The sequence below is a fragment of the Falco rusticolus genome, chromosome 6, assembly GCF_015220075.1.
Source record: "Falco rusticolus isolate bFalRus1 chromosome 6, bFalRus1.pri, whole genome shotgun sequence".
Taxonomy (NCBI): Eukaryota; Metazoa; Chordata; class Aves; order Falconiformes; family Falconidae; genus Falco; species Falco rusticolus.
In genome coordinates this window covers 20,047,699-20,073,571 of record NC_051192.1, presented here as the reverse complement: position 1 = coordinate 20,073,571, position 25,873 = coordinate 20,047,699, and the positions used below count along the sequence as shown (strand labels likewise).

General features: G+C 47.8%; 1 protein-coding gene across 1 annotated transcript in view; it reads left to right on the top strand.

Annotated features, from left to right (window-relative positions):
* Positions 1–25,633, top strand: part of XKR6 (XK related 6) — a 181,864-nt gene extending 156,231 nt beyond the window's left edge. Inside the window, exons 2-3 of the mRNA XM_037391666.1 lie at positions 3,683–3,879; positions 24,198–25,633. Coding sequence (XP_037247563.1) covers positions 3,683–3,879; positions 24,198–25,162 — 1,162 coding nt within the window. The 3' untranslated portion in view covers positions 25,163–25,633. The remainder of the gene's footprint in view (positions 1–3,682; positions 3,880–24,197) is intronic.
* Positions 25,634–25,873: the final 240 nt, after the last annotated feature.

Genomic DNA, 25,873 nt, shown 5'->3' with positions numbered 1-25,873 from the left:
TGTGGCTTTTTCCTGGGCAATGTTATGCCGAAGGATTCCTGAGCCGACAGTGCCGTGTAGCATTTGGATAGGGACAGACTTGTCCTTCTGGGTCTTAGAGCACGGGTCAGTTTGGCCAGGGCTGGGCTTTATGGTGACAAGGAAGTATGTCTGCCCTGGATGGAGGGCTGTCAGCAGGTGGAGTGGTGTCCACAGCATGGGGTGTGCGTGGCCAGGTTTTGGCAGCCGGGGGTACAGGGGTGGCTTCTGTGAGAAGCTGCTGGAAGCTTCCCCCGTGTCCGCTGGAGCCGATGCCGGCCGGCTCCAAGATGGAGCCAAGGGCTGACCCACCAGCGATGGTGGGAGCGCCCCTGGGGTAAGGGGAAAAACCCCCTTTGCAGGTGGGACCGGAGAGAGGAGCGAGCACAGGGGGGAGCCGCGGCCCTGCAGCCCCCCAGGCCAGGGCAGGGGGAGGCCGGGGGGCTCCAGGCGCCGCAGCAGAGGCTCCCCCAGCCCGTGGGGAGCCCCCGGCCGGGCAGGCCGTGCCCCCAGCCCGTGCAGCCCCCGGGGGCAGCTCCCCCCCGCAGCCCGGGCAGGACCCCCGGGGCAGGGGCTGCCCGCAGGGGGCTGTGACCCGCGGGCAGCGGCGCTGGGCCAGCTCCTGGCAGGGCCCGTGGCCCCGTGGGGAGAGGAGCCCGGGCGGGGGCAGGGCTGGGGACCCCGCGGGGACCCCCCTGGGGCCGGGCAGGGGGTGAGGACCCTCCCCACGGGGGGCAGGAGCCGCAGGGACAGCGGGTGGGGGACCGACCCCAGCCCCTACTCCTGGTCCCCTGTGCTGCTCGGGGGAAGGAGACAGAGCTGGGGGTGAAGTTAAGCCCGGGAAGGAGGGAGGGGTGGGGGAGGGCGTCTTCAGGTTTGGGTTTGTTTCTCATTATCCCGCTCTGAGCTGACTGGTGACACGTTCAGTCAATTCCCCCCAGCGGAGCCCGTGCTGCCCGTGCCGGTACCCGGGGAGGGATCGCTCCCTGCCCTGATCCCGACCCACCAGCCTGCCCTTACACTGCCCCCGGCCCAGCTCAGGGGCAGGGACAGCGCGGCCGTGGTGGGCACCTGGTGTCCCACCAGGGTCATCCCACCCCAGCCACTCACATGTTTGTGTTGTGGGGTTTAGAGGCTGGGGGCAGCAGTAGAAGATCCAGGTTCTGATGGCAGCAGACTTTGAGAGAGCCCTTTTGGCATTCTAGGACTCAGTTTCCTCATCTATGGAAGGGGCACAATAGACCCGACCTCTGCAAAAGGCTGCGGGCTCAAGAGTCAAGAGAATTTGGTGTTACCGTCATTGCCACTGTTCTGGCCATTGATGGAGACAGGATCAGGGATTATGTTAATCCCATGCATTTTTATGTCCTTTTTATGCATGCTGCCTACATGAATAGGTGGCGTGACCTCTCACTGTGCCCAGTTAGAAACATTCATGCTCAAACTGTGTGGATGGTGATGAATCCCTAGAGATCAAGGAGAAATCATTGCAGGATGTGATGTCCCTTCTGTTAGTTTTTTCTTAATCTTTTTGAGTGACTCAGTGCCATTGTTACAGTTTGGTTCTGCCAGTCTGGAGTGCTTGGGAAAGTAAAGACGATCTTAAAAAGAACCAAGAACTGGAGGCAGTTGGTGGGGACAGCAATTCAGAAGAGTAGAGGTCTAGAAAATGTGAGCTGTGAGAAGGAACTGAAAGAAATCGGGATTTTTTAGTCTGGAGAAAGGAAGGTTTTACATGGTAATTACGTGCAAACAGGTGAAAGACTGCTGCAGGGTGAAAATGTGCAAATTCTTCTCCTTGTCTGTAGCTGCTGGGATGATGAGAAATTAGTGGCTTAACCTTCAGACGAAGAGTTTAGGTTTCATGGGGAAGGGGGAGGCCACGCCAGACTACAGGATAGATCCAGTGAGGATCTCTCTGCAGAGTTTGGCAGGGGTGATGCCCTCTTTGCCCATGGGAAGCACCTTACGGGCACCACCGCCTTGGTTTTTGGTGGCCCTGTGTTGCTGATATTATAAAAACGAGTTGCCTGCTCCTTTTCTCTGCTGTCTCTTTGAGCCATTGCAACTCGCTCTCCCCAGCTTTGCCTTTCCAGCTCAACTACAATTATTTAATTTCTTGTGTGCGGGAAGGGAAGGCAGGATCCCTGTGTCATGCTGCAGCTTCTGGGGTTGGGGTCTCTCAGGGAAATGCCGAGTAGAGGTGGTGGCCTTGGGGGAGTGGGAGGAGGGCCGGTGTCTATGGTAGAGCAGGTGGTCCACGGCCATTTCCACCCCGCTCGGGCTCTGCTGTGGATGTCACACCAGTGTCACCAGTGTCGTATGTGACTGGCGTAGCATTTTCTCGGGTGTCGAGCCCCATCTGGTGGCTGTCCTGCATCATGGGTTTTGTCCTTGCGTCTTCTTTCGGGATTTGTCTTTGGTGCTTGTCAGCTGCGAACGGGACGGAAGGACAAGGTGCCTGAGGAAGGGCAGGGCTTGCAGAGGTACCTCTGCATCTCTCCCAGCCCCCTGTCTCTGGGCGTGATTTGGAGATGCGGAGGCTGTGGAGGCTTATGTCATTTCCTCCCGCTCCTCCTTGCTGTGCAATCTCGCCCCGAGTGGCAAGGAATGATCTAATCGTTTTGGCGAAACCCCAGTTTGTGCTGTGAGCCCCTCCCAGAGCCTCCAGAAGGCACTTCATCCCACTGTCATGTTGGCATCTGAGGTAGGACAGATGAAGAGTCCCGGGAGGGGACATTTCTATCCATTGACTGGCTCAGATAACCAACTTTAGGGTCAGCGTTAGGTGAAACTATTCCTATCCCAAATTTCAGAGCACAAGGCTACAGCCACCGCTCAGGATGAGAAGGAAGAAGACCCAATATTAGATCATTAATATCAGCAAGTATTAGAAAGGACCCTGTTAGGAGATGCTTTAACACCATGAGTCCTGTGACATCCGGGCGCCCTGTGATACCCTGACTTGATCAGCTCCATGTACAGAGGTTGGCCACATGTTCCCCAAAGAGAAGTCGTGTCCCCAGGGTGAGGTTTGCAGGTCTCCTTGCACATCATCTGATACAGAAACAGAGGCAATGATAGGACAGTACCCGCCCATGCATGAGGCACCACCTTCTAGTCCAACATTGCCCAAAGTCTCAATAGCTGACCAGAGGCAAGCTGTGACCTTTTGTATTTGTGGGTTACACACTTGCTGAAGGTGAAGGTCATGTCTCATTGCTCCACTTGTGATGAAATAGGATCAAATCTCTGGTGTCTGTGAGGGAAGCTCCTTACTAGAGTGCTGAAGAGGCTTAGACAATCTGTTGAGCCACTGCTAAGTGTCATGACCAGTATTTTTCAAGTAGCTTCTCCTCATCATCATGAAAACAAAGTGAGGGCGTTGTTTTCTTGTGCAAGTGTTTCACGAGCCTTTCTTACCCCGCCATGCTTGTCTTTTGGGTGGTGCAAGTCAAAGGTTTCCCACTTTTGCAATACAAAAGTAGTCCTCAGATCTTGCAGGAGATAGTCCTAGAACTGGGTAGACCCCTGTGCCTACCCCAGATTCCCTTTCCCTGAGACAGCCTCCCTCTCCCCAAACAACTGGCCCACAGCCACATCCCTCTCAGGTTTTGTTGCATGGCAAAGTCTCACACTCGGCTTTTCCTCCCGTTTCCTGCAGGTATATCCGAACTATGTACCTGGGGATCCAGAGCCAGAGGCGGAAGGAACACCAGCGGCGTTTCTACTGGGCTATGATGTACGAATATGCAGACGTAAATATGTTGCGCCTCCTGGAAACCTTCCTTGAGAGCGCCCCTCAACTGGTGCTACAGCTCTGCATAATGATCCAAAAGAACCGTGCAGAAACATTACCATGTAAGTGGCCCCTCGCCTCCCCCACTCCCCATCCTCCCGGCCTCCCCCCTCTGATCCCATGCTCAGCAGCCGATGGATGTTTTGCTAACTGTCTGCCCTGCGCAACCTGGCACGTAAGGGGCTGCCACTTTGGACAAATTTCATTCCAGCTCCGCACTGCATTTACTGGGTAAAATTTCTGCTTGGTCCACTGAGAAAAAACACACAGTATCAATGAAAAGATAAGATTCAGCTCTTCCACACCCCGTCCAGTCTAAAGAAATGATGGTGTTATGAGGAGGAGGCAGTCTGTCTCTGTTGCTATGGCAAGTGTCACCATTTGTTTGCTGCCTGGCACTGGGCAAACACAATCATTCCCTGCCTCAGTTTCCCTCCTTACGTAAGTGTGGTAATAAAACTGGCCGGATTTGAATTTGAGTTGCGAGGACAAACAGTTCAATGCCAGTGCAATGCTCTGATGGTTTCAAGTGTAGTATAAGGGTTTTTATTAATAGCTAAGCGCTGTAGGACCTTTTCTGAAGAGTGACCAGGAATCAAGTTTTAGTCATTGGTTCTCAGCAAGTTGAAGAAAAGAGCAGGGGGAAGGCGGTGAAGGGGATTGTGTAGATGTTGTAGTGCAGGTACCATTGCAACAGCAGATAGATGAGCAGGCGCTCAGAGGCAAACTCAGAGAATAGTCTGCTAACTCTGATGTCCTTGCTGCAGCGATGTCCTAAGCATGGGGCATCCACATCAGCTGATGGCATATGCCCCTGTCCCAGCCCTGGGACCAACAACTCTACCAGCCCATACCCATGGGCATGCTGGCTGCTTAAGGGTCATGAGCTCAAGGGAGAATTGTCCTTTCCAAGGACCGACAGTGGTATCAGTGGATGAGCTGCTGGGTTATTCAGCCCCTGTTCAGTTCACACACCAGGGATGACACTCGGCTTCTCAAAGACAGCCTGTGTGGCATGCCATTTCTGACAGACCTGGGGAGTTTCTTGGAGCTGAGATTGGAACTGGGCAGTTCTTCAAGGTTAAATTTTGCTGGTTGGACCAAGGTCACCACTATCTCCAGCATCAGTTAAGTTGGACTGCTCTCCCCTTCCTACAGTTGTTTACAGAGACCTCCCTTCTCCTATTTATGCAGTCTTTTTCTGAAACCTCTCATCACGAGCTCTCCAGGCCTCCAAAGAGCTGACATGATGAACATGCGTTTCTACAACTGCTGCTCATGTTTGCCAGCACCCTTTTCCTGCTGCTTCCAACATTATTAACCCTACTAAAAATGTAGAAATCATAACCTAAGAGGCTTGCCAGGGCGTTACGCAGACTGTTGGACTCACTACAGAAAGCACTGGGGGAAGTTTGCTGGCCTCTGTCGTGCTGCAAGTCAGACAACACAGCCAAATAATCCCTCTAGGCTTTCAGATCCGTGGCTCTTTCAGTTTGCCACTTCCAGGCATGGCTGCCTAATCCACTGAACAAGCTGCATCATTTTCCAACCCCCTCCCTTCTTCAGCTATGCAGTTCCTCCGTTCCTCCACCACACCGAGCAGGCTGTGCTCTCTTCCAAGGCAGCGCACGTCCCTGCCTGCCTCCCCGAGCCCTGGAGGGCTCTTTGCCTGCCACACTCCAGCAGCCAAGCTCTCAGGGTCCCCAGTGCACCCTCGGCTGCGTGCCGAGCAGCGGGCACTGCTGATGGATACGAGCAGCGGAGCTTGCTCAGTGCTTCTGACTCAGGTGCAAGGTTTCCTCGAGCTCCTCCATGCCAGTTCAGTGCTTCTGCCTTCTTCCTCCTCCCAGTCGGTATGTAATTATATAAAAGGAAATTAAATGCTGAGAGGAGATGTTATGAAAGGGAGCATCAAAGATTTCCCTTAAAGCAGGCAGAAACCAAAGGAAGATGGATATTGTTAGCAAGGCAGTGTGTTTAAAAATCAAATCAAGTCTCTCCTGGCTCATCATGTCTATGTGAGCGTGGCTCATCACAGGAAGAGGCCAGTTCTGCCTCTAAACAGGGACAGTATCAGCTGCATCACTGAGGGATGCATGCTGGAAAGATGGCCTGCAGCAGGGCTTATAAACCCAGATACAGCCCATGCTAAGATGTCCAGACTCCAGCTATTTCCACGTGGTTAGCACAGTCTCTTATGTATTAATTTAGTGCTAGAACAAGGTCAATGTACCATTTTATATGGCATACACCCCTCCTCCAAGCCCCAGTCCTCCCTGCTCTGAAGACTTCAAAGCCAAGCCCAGTGCAGGAAGCCAAGCGAGGCTCCAAATGGGTCAGCTAATGTCTCCTTCTTCTAGTTAGGGAGCTTTAGGAAGGGAGTTAATGGAATGGAACTATCAGGAAGTTTTGCTTTTTTCTCCTAGCTGCCACGTTAAAATAGCTGTTGGGGTAAGAAAAGTGAATACACTGGAGGTTTTTACTCAAACCCAGTGCATCTTCTCCAGAGATGCTTTGGAGCATGATGACAGAAAGGGCTGATCCTGCCTGTTGTGGTCACAGAGAGCAAGGGAGCGCTGCGAGCACTAACAGAAGGGGATGCAATCAGGCTAACACTTAACCTCCTGGTTTTCCATATCTATTGGGTCAGCAGAAGAAACAAAAGCCTCACCATGCCTGTAAGAACCATCTTACCCTGAGAGGTACCTGTTTGAAAGGGTTGGGTGGAACCTACGTTTGTTGCTCCTTCAGCGCTTGGAGAACAGACCAGCTTCAGTAAGGGGCCCCTGCTCAGCCAGGAGTTAGCATCTCCTGCATGGTCTGACACCACCAGCAGCAGATGTGCTGGAGGCAGAATTTGAGGTCAAGTCCCAGCCTCAGTAAAGCCTGGGACAACACCCCTGGGATGTGATGAAGGTCGGGATTCGTTCCTTCATCATATCAGTAGCACAAGGCAGACCAGATCCCAGCTTAGCTGCCGTTGCCTGATGACTCGGGAAGAGCAGAAAATAGCACAGAAAGAAAAGAGGAAAGAACTTGGTGTGCTCCATCTGACCTGGAAAGTGCATGCTGAGAGGCTGAGCTGGAGTGCTTCGTGCTGGGGCTGCTGGGACAAATGGGTTGACATCAGCTCCTGAATATGCATATGGAAGGCGGTGGTGTTGGCATGCAGGCCCTTTGTGAGCAATTCATCTGCTGCAAGCACAGCCCTGTGGGTCCAAAACAGAGTCGATGGAAGGTGAGGGAGGAAGGACGCCTCCCGCACCTCCCATGGATCAGCCCATGTCCAAAGCAGCTGAAGGAGACGAGATGCTCGCCTTCCAGCAGCACCTTTCTCAAGGGAATCTAGACAGAAGCAAGGTGATGCATTTAGACCTGCCCTTAGGAGGTGATGGGACTCTGAAGTGGATGCAGCCCTGACCCTTACTCAACTGTCTCCAAGATCTAATGGAGGATGGGATGAAGGGGTGTCCATCTCTTTCAGTTTCCTGGATAGCACTGGCCAGAGGACTTCCCCTGTTTTAAATAACATGGTGTATTTGCAGGGGGAAATGTAGTATTAACAAGAGCAGCAGCCCAGCAACCCAGATCTTCTTTTCATAATCACTCGTAGCAGATGGTCCACCTGCCTTCTTGCAGAATAAACCATCCTTCACGTTGCAGAGGCACCTGATCCTCTGCACTGGACAGAAAAGAGCACATATAACCAGTTTAAAGGTTTAGGAGACACCCACCTTCTAGGCAGTTAGCGAGGTGAGAGAGATCCCAGTTTTTCAGCATGAATCTCCTCTTAAAGAGATTTCCTTGTACTTATTTTTTTTTCATGTGGCTACTTTAAAACTTAATGAGATTTAGCAGAACCTCTAACGCCCTTCCACTCATGTCACAAAATCTTTATGCAAAGGTTTTGCTGAGAATTTGCCTGCAGGAGGCTGCGGTTTTCAGCGCAGGGTTTCCCTCCGCAAAAAGAACTGTCTATCCAGTGATGCTGTGCCCGGCTCCTCTATAACCCTGCTGTTGATCTGAAAGAGATTTACAGCATAAGCCTTCATTTTGCAAAGTCCTGTTGAAATCTCTGGGATTTTGTGAGGTGTCTGCACACTCTGCAGCCTGCAATAAGTAGTCTGAAGCTGCTTGTATATTTAAGGAAAAGCAACATTAGCCTCAGTTTTTTGTAAGGGGTCACTCTTAAGCGGAGTGATACAAGTTAAGCACTAAAAGGGATTTTGAGACACCTCAGCTACAGATGTGTGTTGACTGCAGAGTTATCCTGGTGGAGTTTGCAAATCTTCTTGTCCCTTCCAAAGCAAAGTCCTATCTTTTGTCATGTCCTCACTCCTTCTGTACCATGCCTGGGGACTACTTATGATCAGGGCTTGTCCTTTTTTGCAGGGGCACACTAAGATGCTTTTCCCTGTCACTTGGTTTAGAAGACTTAACAGGTCCTTGGCAGGGTATTGAAGGACAAGCAGCAGGGATGAATTAGCCGCTGTCCTCAAGCTGTTCTCCCCCAGAGAAGCCAACCCCAATGAGCTAAGTGGGTTTGAGATGAGGCAACCTGAAGTTAAACACTCCTACACCCGAGTGAGAGGATTCCTCTGTGGGTGATAATGAGTTAAGGCTAATGTGGAGATAAATTTCTCAGTTAATTTTCCCCCAATGACAGGCTGATGTTAACCAGTAGTGTGCTGTGAATAATGCTTATACTGTGAACTATGTACTGTCTGAAATGTCCTGTTAGATTTATTCATAGGATAGGAAATTTCTGAAGGCACAATGACTTGTGAGGAATGGTTTGAGATCTAAAACCAAGGCCATATCTAAAGGGCAACACATGAATGGATTACTTCTTACTCAGTCCCCTTCCCACTCAGGCCCCAAAGATCAAAGTAAGCTTCTTAGCTGGGGCAATCAAGTTAGAAAAGGGGCCTTCAGCCTTTAGTTGCCCAAGGGTTTGATTTTCAAATGTGATCAACAGTGGCCTGAATATAACTGAAGAAGCTAAAATTCCCATGTCTCCACTGGAAGTGGAGAACAGACTCATTAGATTTGAAAGTTCATCCTGCAGGTAGCACTGCTAACCCTGAAGGGGCACTAGAAGGTGGTGCAAGATCCTTCACGCTGGCCTGGGCTGAGCAGGTACGTCCATCGGAGAGCCCAACAGAAATGGCACCAGCAATGGGCACCCATCATCATCATCACTGTTGCCCAGTTAGCATGGGTCTGTCATGGTTTTGGCTTGACCCAGCTGAGCCAAGCAATCCCCAAGGACTGCTTCGGAGCAAATACAGACCAGGGACCATTCCCAGCAGGCAGTTGGATGTGGCCACCTTTGGATGGCAACATATGGGATATGGATGGAACCAGAGTGTAACTACTGGCCAGTGGGCTGGATAAAAGTCCCTGAAAATACTTGATTCTTAGTAGAGATGCAGCTACAGAGGACTGTGGGTGGGAGATGCCATGCTGGATGGAAAAGCTGCTTTTTTAGGGGAAAGTGCTTGCTATGGGGTGTTGCTTCCTGTTTGCCACAGGTGTCTTTCAATTTGGGTGTAACTAAATATGTAAATTCCAACAGTGCTCAAACATGAAACCAAAACCCCAAATTCAAATCTCCATGACCTCACTACACAAAATTGTCCCCATTTCTGGAGAGTCCTGTAGTTAACCATCATAAATAAGCCACTCAGGTGGATTCCACAGGGCTCAGTACAAAGAAGACTAACACGTCATCTACAGACTCTGTTTGGGATGGGTAAGACATTGAGGCAGGTCCAAGCAAAGTTCTTTTCCCCCAGAAGCAGAAATCCCCTTCCCTTTTCTGACTGGTGTATTATTCATAAGATCCAGCAAGATAACTGCAATATATGCCTAAAAAGTCTTTGCCTTATAGAGTCCTCGGTAACAGGAGATGTTGTAGGGGTAAGGTCTACCAGCATCACACGCTGGGCTTTACCTTGGACTGTGAGACAGATCATAAGGGAAAAAAGATGCTAAAACTTAGCCCATGGGGTTGAAGGCATATTCTTTCTTTCTCTTTCTCATGCCATTCCTTGGGGAGTAAAAGATATGGGAGGCACCCGTCACCCAGCCCTGGTTCCCTGTGACAGAAGAGGCATGAGCAGAAAAGCAGTTGCTCATTGCCGTGTGGGCAAGGGACCCCACCAGTTGTCTGCTTGCTGAAGGGGCTTGGCAGGGAGGAACCGGGGTAATCTGCATTGAAGTTTGTCCTGATTCAACCATAGTTTCCCTTTAAATGTTCATCAGCAGACCAAGGAGGCATCTCACAAAATGCCCAGATAGCTCCAAACACATAAGCAGCTTTCCTGGGAGGCCACTCATATGACTCAAGTGCTTTGCCAGACTGGGGCATATGGCTCTGTTCCTGCCTTCCCCTCCTTCTCACCAAAGCCGGATGACAGATAGCAATTTGGTGCCCTGCTTGAAATGAGTCGCTGGTCCCAGGCCAACTCCCAGCAGCATCAAAAAGCCATCCCCACAGTTGGCAGTGGGCACTGAGGACGTCTTGCTTTGGCGTGCTGAGAGCAGACCAAGCCTGAGGCACGCTGGCATTGAGCGGCATGGGGAAAGCTTACCCTATCATCAGCCGTATTGTCCCAGCGCGGTGGGAAAGAACTGGGTCCAGGAGCCTTTGAAGACAGTGACAGCATTTATTATTCTTTTTTCCAGTGGGCTTTGGAACAAGCCCAAAGAGAGATGTCATCCTTTAGCCCATCCCCACCTGCAGCTTCTCCGTCCACCACCTTGCCATAGCTCTCACTCTGTTATTTTGGAGTGCTGATAAAAAACCTGTTCCATACCACGTGCCACCATCACACGCAGGACATGCCACAGCCAATAAAGATGAGTCACTGTTCACGGGACAGCACTGGCAGGTAGCCAGTGCTGCCAATTTTAAGCTTTGTAAGACTGTGGTAATCACCGGGAGGTGGTTACATCATCAGAGCACTACACAAGCATTAGCGCATGCTGTTCCTGGGAGCTGCAGGCCAGCTGGGAAACTGAGGCACAGAGAAAGAGGTCTGAGTAGCTAAAGGTCTTGGGGAGAATGTCTGCACTGCAGGCTCCTGGGTAGCAAGTTCATGCCAAGCAGAGTCCAGGCAGGAAATTAAGGCTTTTTCAGGTAGTTCTATGTTGCAGACTTTCTTGGAGACATCCCTCTTAATGGCGGATTCATGATCAGAGCATAGGAAGAGGTGGGTGCACACTGCTGTGGAATTGGCCAGTAAAACACACGGGAATTCAAGTCTCCATCTTCCGGTTGCTCGCGTGTGCAGCTCTGGGGTTCACATCAGGCATCTAGGAGGGCATGCTAACTCTGAATAAACAGAGAGCACACAGCCACTGAGATGTGCAAAACACATGGGGAAGATGCCGGGCAGGTGCTGGGCAAGGACATCTCTGTGCTTCTACCCCAGATGCAGGTGGAGCAGTTCAGGTTGATGCAACTGGCTCAAAATTGCTGAGTATCAAAGGGAAGAACTTTCTTTTTTCAGAAACTGTCAGTTGTCTTACATGATTAGCTTGAGGTGACAGTCCTGAGTCTGGGAGTGCAGCAGATTTACTGAGTCTGTAGAAATCTCCTGAAATGACTTTTGTCCTAAGTGGCATTTGTCCAACCTCATGCTCTCAGTCCCTTCAGTACGTTCACATCTTCACACGGACAATCACTGATGGGGGATGTCCACAAGGCCCAGCCGTTTTCCTACCACAGGAACCCATATATAATATACTCTTAAGGTGCAAACAGACGTTTGCAGTAGCGGAACGGATGCATGGCTTGATCTCAGCCTGTCCTTGGGGAAGGTGAAGTTCATTAATCTGTTGAAGAGGCAGTCTCAACTCCATCCTGTACTCACATGAACTTCTGAGAAGGCAAAAAGACCCAGGAGAGACAAGCCAACGTGAGCATGACTTAACGGGGGAATGCTGGCGTGCCATTGAATTCTAGCCCCCTGCACATCACTTAGACCTTTTGCAGAGCGTACAAAGCATGGGAAGGAGAGGAAGAAACAGGTTCCTGCTGTTATAGTTGGAAATCAGTGTCACTGGTGCCTTCAGCTACCCCACTGCGAGACAGCACCAGCTGCACCACATCCGTTTTTGTCACTTCGTCACTCCCCCTCACAGAAGTGCTCTGCCAGACTCACTTTAATGATGCCATCCCTGTGTACTCTCCAGAAGTGTTGAGAATGCTCCTTCTTTTCAGGAGACTAGTCCCCACCCTGCAATTATGCTGAGACAATTCCACCAATGCCCCCTTACACAATAACAAAGATTTATAAACCATAAGGTTAGCAAAGTGTGCACTGCTGCCACATCACCTCTAAACACGCTGAACGAAGACCTCTTACCTTGAGCAGTGAGTGTGAACCAAGCTGGGTTGCGTTCCTCTTCCCCATCAGGTAAAAGCAGCATTTCCAGAACTGGGGTGAAGTTATTTCTCTAAAGGCCTGCAAACTTCCTGTGTCCAGGCCAAAGCATTAAACAGAGGTTGTTTGCAGGATCCGTGTTTGGTACTGTCACAGACTGTTTGAAACTTTGCCTTGACGTTGCCTCGTCTCCAAGGAACTGGCCACGGGAGCTGTATTTATAGCAGGAAGTTCCTTCACTAAGCCCTGGCAGATGTTGCTTCCGAAATCTGGTGATGAGTCCGTTGGGTTTCATCTATACTAATAAATGGAAACACATAAGAAGATGAGCACAGCCACCAGATCTTGGTCATCCATGGGGTTCAATTAGCAGCGCAGTCCTTGGCACATATTGAACTCACGGCAGCTAGCACCAACCCAAACAATTCCCAGGCTTGGCTCAGGCATTAGCACAGGCCAAGAACGCTTCCCAGCGAGCATTCTGGATTGGGCCATCCTGTTTGGGAGGCTGAGACAGAATAACAAGATGGGTGTAGCAGTCAACAGAATTAGGCTTTGCGCAGTTACTGATCTCTAAGCGCAGGCTCCAGCTTCAAAGCTGCCACAGACCTGTGCTAGGGAATAGAAATTCTCATGGTTACTTTCAGAAGCAGACAGCAGAAATCCTAGAGCTTTCCTTTCCGCTGCTGAGGTGCTCCCCTATTTTTCAGAGTATTTCAGTCCCACTTGCAAGATCACAGCATCCTTTCAACTTGTGCTAGGCAGGTTTAAATTCTTCTCAGTGGCTGCAGCTCGCATCTGAATTAAGAAAGAATGCCAGGATAAAGATGCTGCAACAAATAGCAAATGTACGGTGTTAAAATGCGAGTTTATTGTATGTGTGTGTAGAGTTGTGTTGTTTCACAGCAACTATCCTTACTCAGAATATAGAGATGAGCGGGGAAAGATTTTATTCTAAGTCAAGCCATTTGTTGTTTTCCTTATCAAAGTTGGTGGGTTTTTTTCCCCATTTCAGTGCGTTCTAGTATTATCATGGGGTGTGTTTCTTTTCTGAAGGTTCCTCGTGGTAGAGTTCAAATATCATTAGGTCTGAAAAATCTCAGCATAGGACACTCGTTATGATCTTTGCAGAGTGTAAACTTGGAGTGACTCTGCTGGAGCCTGTGAAAAGATTCAATATACTCAAGAATCTGAACAAAAACCTGGCCGCTAAAAGTTGTGTCTAAAGTGTCCTTCACAAAGAACCAGCTGTCGAATGTGCAATATGATTTTTCCTCCAAGAGTAACTCCTCTTGGATTTTGCCATCTTATTCTTCCCAGTTAATCATGTTTGTTTGTTTGTTTGTTTTCCCCTTGTTGCTCTGGGAAAGACTGTTTTAAATAGCAGAGGGAAAATCCCTAGATCTCAGCAATCAATGACCACACAACACTGCACATCTAACCAAGAGGCTACAAGATAAACATACCTGAGTGTCTTTAGTCTCTAGAGATCCATGGTGTATCCATGCTAATGGTGGTGCTTAGCTCTCCATATCAATTATTACGGTAGCTTAGGTTGACTTTTTTCTCATCTCAGGTGCCTGGTAAGATCTGGATGCTTCTGGGCCATGCGGATGGCCGTGTAGAGACAAGGCTCTGCTCAGGCTACCCTGATTTCTGAACTGAGGTCAGAAGCAAGTGAGCACGGGAGGACCCAGAAAGTACACCAAGAAAAAGCAATGGAAGTCTATGGAGATGACTAGTACACTTCTCTGCTGGCCGTGTTCCTTTCAGGTCAAACCAGGTTTCTGTGATAGACTTTACTGCCCTGTAGTATTGCCTGCAAAGAGGGATTTTGCTCTGCATGCATAGATTGAAATCCTGTCCTTGAGTTAGGTGTTGTCAGGACATCCTGATGCAGCATTTCAAGTAAAATCTCTTGGGGTCTCTTGAGGAGCTTCAGATCTTCTTGCCTCTGGCTGTTCACTTTTGGGGGATCCAGGTGGGGTTCCTTTTCAGCGTGATTCTGAGACAGTGGTTGAAGGCGTGCAGATTAATAGGAATTTAACTAGAAGTCTTTATAATTACAGTGACTGTGCAGAAGGTATCTCACCCTGGATAGAGCAGCAATTCATACAGCTTTTGACAAAAATAGACATGTGTAAGAGTTCTCATGATCTATTTCCAAACAACCTAAACTGTGCCCAGGAAGTCCTGGCTGCTGCTCTCCCAGCACATTTCCACTGCAGAATTAGTCAAGATGATGGGTACCTGAATAAATTTAGATCAGGCTCAGACCAGACCGTCTGTATGTGTGGCGTTAGAAGACAGAGATGCACATGGCTGTTGGTTCTGAGTGTCTCTATGAACTTCAATGCAGGCCTGTCCACATGACATTCTGCATGCCCTTTGGAGGATGGACTGGGGAAAGATGCACAGGGGCATGTTGGGAAGATCCTGAGATCTTGTCACCTGTGTAAGATAGCCTGAGTCCTCACTGCTGGGGGTGTGGGTTACCAGGCTACGTGAACCCCAAGTGATAACAGCAGCTATTCTAGTTGGAAACACCATCAAATGTAGCCCTGCACCAACATCAAAAACACCAACAGTAAGATCAATGAGTTTTCTTTTTTAGTGGCCAAGAATCACAAAGGAAAGAACTGTTCTATGTCAACATCCTCTAAATAGCATCCATTGCAGTGAGGCTATCTGCTTTTGGTGAGAGAGAGAGACAGTGAATTCTTTCCTTTATTTCTTTTTTTAACATTTAGGAGAAGTTTCAAAATGGAAGAGCCATTTCAAAATAAATAGCCTCATGTCATAATTAATGTCATAATAATTAATGTCACATCAAAAGGGACTCCAAAGGCAAAATTAGTTTTGTTGTGTGCCTCCTGTCTCCTCTACTCCATGATTGCCTCCAGCTTCTTTAGGACTGAAACTATTCACCAAACTCATCCCAGATTTCTGGGTGCTCTTAGACATCTGCCATGAATTGTTCCCCCTGAAAAGTGTGAGTTTGATGTTCATTTCCTATATCACTACCATTAGACTCCCATCAGAGACTCTGGTAGCTGGATGGACCTTCAGAAGAGGGCTTTTCTCCACAAGGTAGTGTTTGCCCATCTAGCTGTAGCAATAGTCACACTGGCATTTTCCTCAGACAGAACTTTGAAAGCATAGCCTAGACCAGCTTCCTAGAAGGATTAACCTACACTGCCAAAATAACATTTTGCTGGCATAAAACTGTCTGCACATCTGTATTATGCCTTACCTAAGGTCTCGCTGCCATGTCTGAGCTCCCCAGAGTTGTCTGGACACAGCAGCCACCTGGGCTAATTTACTCTGCCAAAAAGCCCAGCCCGGAAAATCCGATAATATGAGAGGCTCCATCTCCAGGACCTGAACCACAGGTCTTTTACATTATTTTTAAAGTGATGAAGGGGATTATATGACTATGTTTGTGATAGGCAGAGGTCTGTGCACGGATTAGGTCTATACCTGTAATGCAAGCAGTGCTGGAGCCCAGGCAACGACACCCAAGTGATTCTGTTAACATGGTCTGTGGTACAGTTTTGGCCAGCTAGCCCTTTCCCAGAGCTTTCCAGGGCAGGAGAAAATGAGTTCACGTAGTTCAGGAGCCATTCCCAAAAGGCAGATTGGATACAACTACGGAAAGTTTAATAGTATGGACATGGCCAGCCCTGCCAGCTGGGCTCAGGGTCAACAAATAGCCCTGGCTCTGTTTCTCATTTGCTCATTTAGGTGTCACAACAGTGACCCAGGTTCTCTCAAGGCCTGCGTTCCCATGTGCCCTTCTCCTCTCTACTCATCTTTTATGAGCCATTATCTGGTGGTGAGCTACTACACAGGATCAAGTATCTCGGTTAGCTAAGTGAGAGGAGTCTTGTTTGAAGATCAGTGCTGAGATTTCAGCTAAGTGCTGCCAGAAACGTTTCAGCAGTGGAGTGGCTGTCAGGAGCTTTTTTGCCTACATGAACAGGTAAAAACAAAGGTACCTGTGGTCAGCATCCTAGGAAAGGGGTGAGGCTATTGTGGAAAGCAAATAGCGAACTTAGGTGCCTGTAAGGACGCTGTACATGCGCACAAGCTCAGCCTTCTCATTGATGTAGCAGCGGGGTATTGTCTTCCTGCTACTGTTTTCTCGAGGATGGGTGATAACTCTGGCTGTTCATGGAAATGCAACTTGCATATGTCCTCTGACTGATCATGGGCACCCTTCTCTCAGCAGGAGGGTGTTGGGGGCTTGGCCTTCAGCAGTATAAAATCATTATGTTGCGTCACTTGAATGTGCCCATGTTATGTTGGGTCTGTCAGGTTCTGCTTGTGCAGGAGCCAGTGCTAGCTGTTCTGCTCATCCTGGAGCCGGGAACAGGTTTCCCCAGCCCCCCTTTCTGCTCTCCTCACCTTGCTGGGACTCAGGCTTCTCTTCTGAGCTCTTGTGGGGAGCTGGTGGATGCCAAAACACTGCTCCCTAGGGTACTTTTCATCTTACCCACTTCTCCTTGTTTGATCATTTCAGTTTGATCACCCACACTCCAGGTAGAGTCAATGGAGAGACAGAGAGGCATTTCGGGAAGGCAGCTCACCCCTGTCTCAGACAGCGTTCCTTGGGTGAGATAAATATTGAAGCAGGTGATACAAGGAAGATCTTCATTAGGAGTGTTTTAAAATGAGGAGGGGGGGAGGGAAGCTTTGCCGATCCTTACATGGTGGGTGATTGCCAACGTTTTCAACTTTTGACACTTCTCTGAGGGTATTCAAGGATAATCCAAAACAGAGGGCAGATTATCCCGTTTCTGCTTGGCCTAGGGTGCTTGTGCCTCCTGCAGAAGGATCAGTCACTGGCTTGCATCCTGGAGAAAATACAGGACTAGATGGCCCCAGGGCCTGAGCTGTTTGGCAGCTCCCGAGTTCACAGAGGAGATGGATAGGAGGAGACATGATAGAAACAGCCGAGATAATGAGAGCACAGATCAGAGGAATGTGGCTGGTCACCTCTTTCTAGCAGTAGAGAAGGGGCATTCAGGAGAACTGAAAGGCAGCAGGATGAAAGGGGAGGAAAGCAAGTCCTTTCGAAACACAATCCATAGTGCACCTGTGGACCTCAGTTCCTCAAGGCAGTGCTAAGGTAAAGGTTGAGGGGGAACTAAAGAGAGATCCAGCATTTCTGGGGTCACTGTGCACATCTTAATTTAGCAAAAAGAAAAGGGTTTAGGAAGCATGCACGTTTCAGGACATGAGCCAGCCTTTAACTTGCAAGGGGTGGGAGCACCACTCTCCATGTGAGCAAGCTGTTCTGAAGTTAGTTGCCTTGCTATGGACTTTCTCACTCTCACAATAAAAGGTTTGGAACGTGGATGTTCCTCTGGTCTAATGTGGAAGAGTCCTCCTTGTGCTAGCTTGGACATGGACTATCTTATAGAGAAACTCAGTGCAAGCCTTGTGTCAGGAAATCCCAGTGGGATTCAGTGGTAGAAGACCCTTTCTTGTTGTCCAGAGGTACTTGGAGATTGGTCCCTGAATTGAGTTTTTCACCTTTGTTTCCTGCCTGTTTTCCCAAACAACCACCAGCATTTTTTTGTTTCTTATGGACTGGTGACACTGTGTCCCTGTGGGAATCAGGTCCTGGGGAGAAAGGCACTGTGGTGTTCCTTGGAGGAAGGTCTGGGAAGAGCTCCCAAGCAAGGGAGCAGATGCTGGATTTGAAACTCAACCCCTTGCCCAACAAAAACAAAACATTTTTATGAGAAAAGAGCAAAGGACAGGACACTGGTGTAACAGCTCTTTCCACTGTCAGGCTCTGGGTTTTCATTCCTGATCACTCCGACTCTGAGTGGAGTACAGAGCTGTCACACAGGTGTGAGGAGGCCATTCCTGGGTCAGACTTACACGTGATGTTCACCACAGGTGGAACAGTGCTCATCTGCCATAATGGACTGGTGGCACACTGGAGAAACTGGTTAAGGGAGTGTCCTGAAATCCTATGAGGAAAATGAATGGCAAAACAGTCTATGCAGCCCTTTATTATTTATATACTGGTAATGATCCCTATTTTTCCATGTAGAAAGTGAAAAAGTAAGAGGGAAAATGAAGGAAAGAAGGAAAAAGTCATTCTTTCCTCTGAAAGGAAAGAAAAAAGAAAGATTAAGCATCAGGCTCCAGCAGGAACAAATGAAGATCAGACCTGGGGTCTGATTATGACCTCTTTTACTTCGTGTAATTAAATATAAACATATTAAAAAGTAAGGGGTAGTGACTCAGGCAACGTTACAAAAGCAGAATCTGGCTCAATTTCTGTTTTATATAAATGCATTTTCACTCTGTGTGCATCAGAATGAAAACCTGTTCCTCGATTCAGACTGAGCTTCAGGGAGGAATGTGCCACCCAAAGGGGAAAACCCCCTGACAGGGTTCACGGCGCAGAAGCCTGAGCAGCCAGCGAGTGATGGGGAAGAACTGAGATGTGGCATTTGGCATTAAGCAAGCGGTGCCTTTGCACAGGGGTTGATGGAAGGTTTCTTGTCACACTGAATATTTGCTGTCCAGCTCACCCAGGAGAAATGTTGGTATCTTCCCATTTTGTTTTACTGGAGTCTTCAGGAGAATTAATGTCAAAAAAGAAACAGAGCACCATTTAGGCATCATTTTCAGCTTTAAAGGGACAGGCACCACAGTAAATACTTAGGGAATATGCTACAGTAAGTACGTTCAAATTACTTACAGCCAATAACTTGCAGCTGGATTTGTGATGAAAACTGTGGAGAGCCCTAGTGAAAAACCTCTCTCCTCAGCTGAACAACCCTGCGAGTAAGGGAAAAATGGATATATTGTTAATTTTAAATATTCATTTGTGTGTGTGTGTGTGTGTGTGTGTGTGTGTGTGTGTATGTGATTTGTCTATGGCTTTTGTTAGACTAGTTGCAAAGCCACGTGTAACTGCATAGCATGAATAGGCTGGATAGACTGGGATGGCTTTCCATGCACTGGTTTTATTCCTGCATATACATGGCCTTTAAAAACAGCAATGGCAATTTAAGGGGAATCATTGTTTTGAGTCTCTTGTGGATGTGGATTTGTCAAAGACCTTCATTACATTTCTGAGATAGCCTTTTCTTTTTCTGGGCCATCAGTAGGAACCAGAGGATGAAAACTGAAACAGGCTGAAATTCAGTCTGCCCCAGCACGGCTCCAGGAGCTTCCCTTGAACTCAGTGTGGTTCGTGCTCCTCTCCTCTGGTATCACGTTGCTACCTGCATTACGGTCTGGACCACTCGTGTTTTCATGATCCAAAGCAATGGCTTTTGTTTCCCTTTCTCAGACATTCAATATTCCTTGGACCAACATTCTTCTCAAAAAGTTTAGCCTTTTATTTCCCACTGTTTTCTCATTACTCTTCACCATTTACTGTTGCTTAGTCTCCATGCCACGTCTCTTTACCACTGAGGACTGTTCATTAGCTCCCCTTGAGAAAGGCAGAATTGCTAAGGCAAGAAGTCAGCATCAAGGCAGTTCAGGCTGGTGGGTGAGTTCAGCTCCAGATTCAGACACTCAAACAAAGGTGTCTCTGATGGAGGTGTCTCCATGTCATGGGGGTGTCCAGGCTTCACTTGTGTTCAGTGGAGCTACAGGCAGTTCAGCCACAAGGTCTAAACAATGACCTTTGTGCAGCTCTGGCTCCACTGGCTGTAATGACCAAGGAAACAACTTGTGTGACTTTTGCCTAGTGTCATTTGAGATGCCCTCGGTACTCCGCCTCATTCTAGCTCCCAGCTCAAAAATATTCTTGCCTTCTATGTGCAAGTTTGTCATATCTGCCAGCCCCACATGCAGGGCTGGAATATCCTAGAGCAATCCAGCAATGTTGCTGGATTCCCATCTGTGATGGTTGCGCTAAACCTTAATTCTCCATTAAGTAAGAGACTTCACTTACCCGTGGAAAACCTGAGGTGAGTCTCTGCTGTAGGAGCTGAATCCTGCCTGAAACGCTCTGGCGAGGTGCACCGTGATGTGAAGGAGATCTCTTCCCTGCTTTAGCATGGATTGTATATGAGACCTGCCTGGGGTAGATCCTTCAAGTCTTAGTGCCTCATCTTTCAAATGGGGGTATTATAGAGCTCTACCTCACCATGCTGAAGGTAGGTTAGAAGATGTCTCACCATGAGGACTTCAGGACACATTACTGAAGGGATCTGGGGACTAATTCTTGTGATATGTCATTCAAGACACATGGGCTTGAATCCTCAGTGGTGCTGACTACAGCTTGTGAGTCACTCATTGCTTCCTAGCAGGTGACAGGAGGAGTTCAAGGACTGTTGTACAGCCCTGTGAAGAGAGTTTGAAGGTAACCCCAGTTTATGCCGGTCTGACTTGTTATGGGCAGGTGGGATACAGATCCCATAGATGCAGCCACGGGGCTTCCAGCCCCATGGCAGCTGATGTCCTCCTGGCCTGAGAATGCCCACAGAGACATGGCAGTGCATGGCAGGTATTTTCCACTCCCAAGACTATGCACAGAGTTGGAGGAGTGGGAGTGGGTTTTTTAAAGTGACTTCAGTTTTAAACCACCCCAACCCTTTGATAAACAAACCTTGGAAGGGAGTTGAAACCCACTCATGCTAGATGAAGGTGCGTCAGTCACCATGTGTGAAAGTCTCAAAATCAAAATAAAAACATATTTCCCATATGATTCAATTTACCAGGACTTTTTCTTGTAGTTTTAATTGGAGAGATCTCTATAGTTGCTTAGAAATAAGGCCTGGAGAAGTGGAAAAGAAAGGAACATTTATTCCACAGTCTGAGAGAATTGTACTTTGTGTGAAGATGCCACAGGCTAGAAGTGACAGGGAAAGATGGGAATGGGAAACTTGTGGTCAAGATGACAAAAGCCGAGACGTGCTTTGTTGTTTAAGTCTTTATGAAACAGCCAGGGAATAAATTCTGTGGCAGCACAGTAAGAAGTACTGGAGAAAAGTCTTCATATCGCTCCATGGTTCCTGTTGCCGTCCACCTACAGATCGCACCCCCTTACACCCCGGTCCAGATCCTGCTCATCATTAGGATGCCAAAATTCACATTCACTGCAGAGTTGTGAATTTTTAAACAACAGCAGGAATATGTCAAAATGTCTAGAGATACTTCATTCCCTCCCTTAGATCTTAGGGCAAATGAGGAGGCAGTGAACTGTTTTGTAAGGGTAGGACTCATCCCGCCTGACTGCAGGTGTTCGCAGGTCCCCGCGTTCCTCTGTCAAGGGATGGAGTCAGACACTTTGGGAGCATGAGTCAACCCCGTCCTGTCCCACACATGGATCTTAGGACAGGGTGAATCACTTTCTGGGGGTGTCTGCCTCTCTCTGTTGACTCAAGGAGATGTTCAGATGACTATCAGCCGGCATGGTACCATGTATATAACGTGAGTGACTCAAGACACTCACTTCTTAGCCAGCTCTGTGCCGTTTCCAGCACAGACCATGATTAGTGTAAATTTCTGCACTGAAAACACTACAGTGGGAAAAGCCTTTATGTGTATACTGGGGGTTTGTTTCTGGTGTATTTTATTCCTCTCTCTATTCTAGAATAAATGGACCCAACAGAAACATTTTTAAGGCAGTGTGACACATCTGCCTCTTGTGGGTTGGCAGTGCTTGAGTTTCTAGTGTACTGGTACCTCTAAAGCCATACAAGTTTCTAGTGTAACAGCACTAAAATAAGGCAATACATGACTTTTTTTTCTTCTTCTTCTTTTTTTTTCCCTGCTAATCATGGAAAGTTTTTAAACTGGATAGCTAGAAGATACTGCAACGAACAGTACTTACACATGTAGCATTGCTTAGCTTAAGAATTGTGTGGCAATGCTTAGCCTTCCAAAACTGTTCAGTATGTATACCAAAAATGTATTGCACCTAGTAGGTTAAAAATAAGTCTAATTTACATCTGTTTGAGGATAAGGCTATTCACTTTTAGAAGTTTCCATCCATTTGGGTCCCCAAGTCCTATATTTAAGTGTTTCTTATGAGGACTTAGAACTTGGGGAAAATTGTGGTTTTCTTAAAGACAATGGCCTAAAGCTTCCCTCTTTGATAAAGCCACTGAGCTTAGTGGGTTGTGGTTTGTTGTTTTTTAAAACTCAGTCTCAAATGCTAATACACATGTGAGCCCAAAGGCAAGATATTCAGAGAGAGACTTGAGAGCGGATGGAAGTGTGTAGTTTTTGTGGACCTGCAGGCTGGGAGAATTTCAGTGAGGGGCAGAGATGGAGGTCTGCTGTCCTTCCTGGCCACCTTTTTCATCACCTCTCCTCCAGACACAGCTAGACTGGAAGGAGGAAAACCTTATCACACCATACTGTGAGGTGGGCACCTCAAAAAGCAGATGATAAAGTCTCTAGGTGAGGTCTGAAGAGTCATTGGATCTTCTTTCCACCCCCGTGGGAGCCAGAAGAACAAATGTAGGGTTTTCAGACATTTTAGCTTTTTAACCCTGAGCAGCTGCAGCAAGCTTAAAGTAGTAAAAGCAAAAAAGAACTGGACCTATCTTTCAGTATGTTACACACCAGAGATGAAGAGGCATTTGTTATTGTTTGTTTTGCCTGAAACCATTAGCATTTTTCCTTTAGATTTGATAGGTGATGCTCCCAGACAAATCTTCAGCCAAGGCCCAGTCAAACTATAGCTACCAAATTACTGAGCTTCCCAAACACAGATCTTGGTCCATCATCTGTTCCCTCACCTGCAGAGCAGTTGTCCAGTGAGCAGCAGTCAGAGCAAAGGAATAAGGTGTCAGTAGCCTTTTCTTTTCCCATGAATCTGTCAATTAGTTTTTATAGTGATGCTTTGCTCAATGAGTTGTTCAATTTATCCTTGCAATAATCAATGGTATTCTATTTTTAAAAGCTCCTGAAGTGTGATGGGGCACTATTTTATCCTTCGGAGAAAATAAATAGTTTAAGTGTTGGTTGTGATGGGTAATAGATCAGGCCCCTTTGGAATATTATGGGGTGCCTTCCCCATGCCAGGGCACAGGGAGATGAGTTAGGAACTGAGACGACCCCAGTACAGGCAGTGCCCTAACTGATGGGAGCAGTACCGCAGGGTCTGAGTGCACTGGGCAGAGCTGCATGCTGGCAACGGCTCCCTCAGACAAGGCAAGGGGATGGACCAGATCCAGGGTCTCTTCAGGGGGTCCCACCAGAAGGAGAATGAGACAGTGCTGGAGACAGAACTGTGGCTTGGATCTGTGGTCCATCCAGGAGACAAGCTGGAGATGAGCTACCTCCAATATAGGTCTTCAGCCCATCCTGGAAATAGGGCAGGGGAGTGGCTGGAGGGATCATTTTTCTTTGTTTTGGGACTGTCTGGAGGGTGCTGGTGAGTCTTGATGTTCCCTGTATTTATATATTCATCTGTATGGGACCACAAGGTGACAAAAAACTGCCTGTTTTTCCCCAAGGTGAATACAAGGGGGGATTCCTGATTCAGGCAGTATCAAGTACAAGTCAATGGGAATGTTGCTTGTATGGAGGTATTTTAGAATAAAAAAGCATCCATACAGTTACAAGTAATATAGATGTCCTGCTCTTGCAATGGTGCGCTCCAAGATAGACCCCCTTCTACAGAAAGTAACCTTCACATTTGGGCTGCAGCACCGAGAGCAGATCTGGATTTCAGATTCTCAAATGCTGATCTAATCAGGATGAGGACAGAGGCTGTTCCTTGTGAGAAGAGGAGAGCTGGGGTGGGGTGGCAGACCCAATGGCTCATGAAGATAAGCACAATGTGCTGTGTCAGAGAACTCCTGAACGCAGCATCATTTCCAATTCCCACGCTGATATGCCTGTGTTTCTCTCCTCCAGACTGTAAGGACAACCTGACGTGAGTTGAACCTTTGGGCTACTGAGCCTGCCCCAGATGCAATAATTTAGTGAACAGATGATGTTTCCAACCAAACCTCCTGTCTAACTCAGTGGATCTGTGTGTCTTCCGGCAGGTGTGTCCTCTGTGGCCTCCCTGATGTCCCTGGCTTGGGTGCTAGCCTCCTATCACAAGCTTCTTCGGGACTCTAGGGACGACAAGAAGAGTATGAGCTACAGAGGGGCCCTCATCCATCTCTTCTGGCGCGTCTTCACCATCTCATCCCGAGTTATTTCTTTTGCTCTTTTTGCTTCCATCTTCCAGCTCTACTTTGGGATCTTTGTAGTGGTCCATTGGTGTGCCATGGCTTTCTGGATCATCCATGGTGGGACAGATTTCTGCATGTCTAAGTGGGAGGAGATCCTCTTCAACATGGTGGTAGGGATTGTGTACATTTTCTGCTGGTTTAATGTCAAGGAAGGGCGGACTCGATACAGAATGTTTGCGTATTACACGGTAGTCCTGACGGAGAACGCTGCCTTGACACTCCTTTGGTATTTTTACAGAGATCCTGACACTACTGACTCATATGCCGTGCCAGCACTGTGTTGTGTCTTTCTTAGCTTTGCTGCTGGGATAGCTTTGATGCTGTTATATTATGGTGTGCTGCATCCCATGGGGCCAAGAGCTAAGATCTTTGCCAGCTCCTGTTGCGCCGAGCTGCTCTGGGGCATTCCTTTGCCCCCTGATGTTGAGCCCATGGCACCCCAAACCCCTGGGTACCGGGGGGCCCAGGCTACGCCCACCAGAGCGGTCACGGAGCAACAGGAGGAACTCACAGCTGACACTTGCTTGCCCGTTTTCCAGGTGAGAGCAATGGTACCATCTACTCCATCTGGGCGACCCTACCCCCCCGAGGGGCCTCTCATTAAGATTGACATCCCAAGAAAAAGATACCCTGCATGGGATGCCCATTTTGTAGACAGGAGGTTAAGAAGAACTATCAACATCCTCCAATATGTCACCCCCACAGCTGTAGGTATTAGGTATAGAGATGGACCTCTCTTATATGAGTTGCTACAATATGAATCTTCACTTTAAAGCTCCTTAAAGCAAAAGTAAAAGAGGGGGACCTTATTTTTGTTTACGGTAAACACAGATCATGAAACAAACACAAACCTTCAGATAAGCTTTCTTTCTGGTTGCTGTATGTATAAAAAAAAAAGATATTCTCTATGTTTTGTAAGTAAAAACAAAAAGAAAAACTTTTCTTTTGTTTTTTACACACAAGAAACAGTATTTCAACTTCCACACCTAGGATTCACAGGTGGAGAAGGAGGCATCTCCACATCAGTTTTATACCGTACACCAAGTGTAGAACATTATTTATGGGATTGGTGCTGATTGAAAAATAAAAAAAAAACAAACAAACAAACCTACAACTGCCTTATGCCCTTAGGTGCTGAGTTTCATTAAGTACTGTCACCTTTCTCATGCAAAACTCTTTGATGATTACATGCCAGGAAAAAAACCAACCAACTGAAATGCAAACCTTAAAATAAAAAAAAAAAAATTTTAAAAAAAAAAAGGAAAAAATGAACGACGACAACAACAAAAAGAGAGAAATATATGAAAAAAAAAATCTTGTTGCTCTTATTGGATTTTGCAGAAAAAACCCAAATGTCTAAAGATAAGAAAGGAAAGCCAAGACACCCCCAGTGGAGTTTGATTTTTCCAACAGCTGAAAGACAAAATCAGGTCTGTAACTCAATTTGGCAATGCGTTTATAACACCATTTGGCCAAGCCTGCAA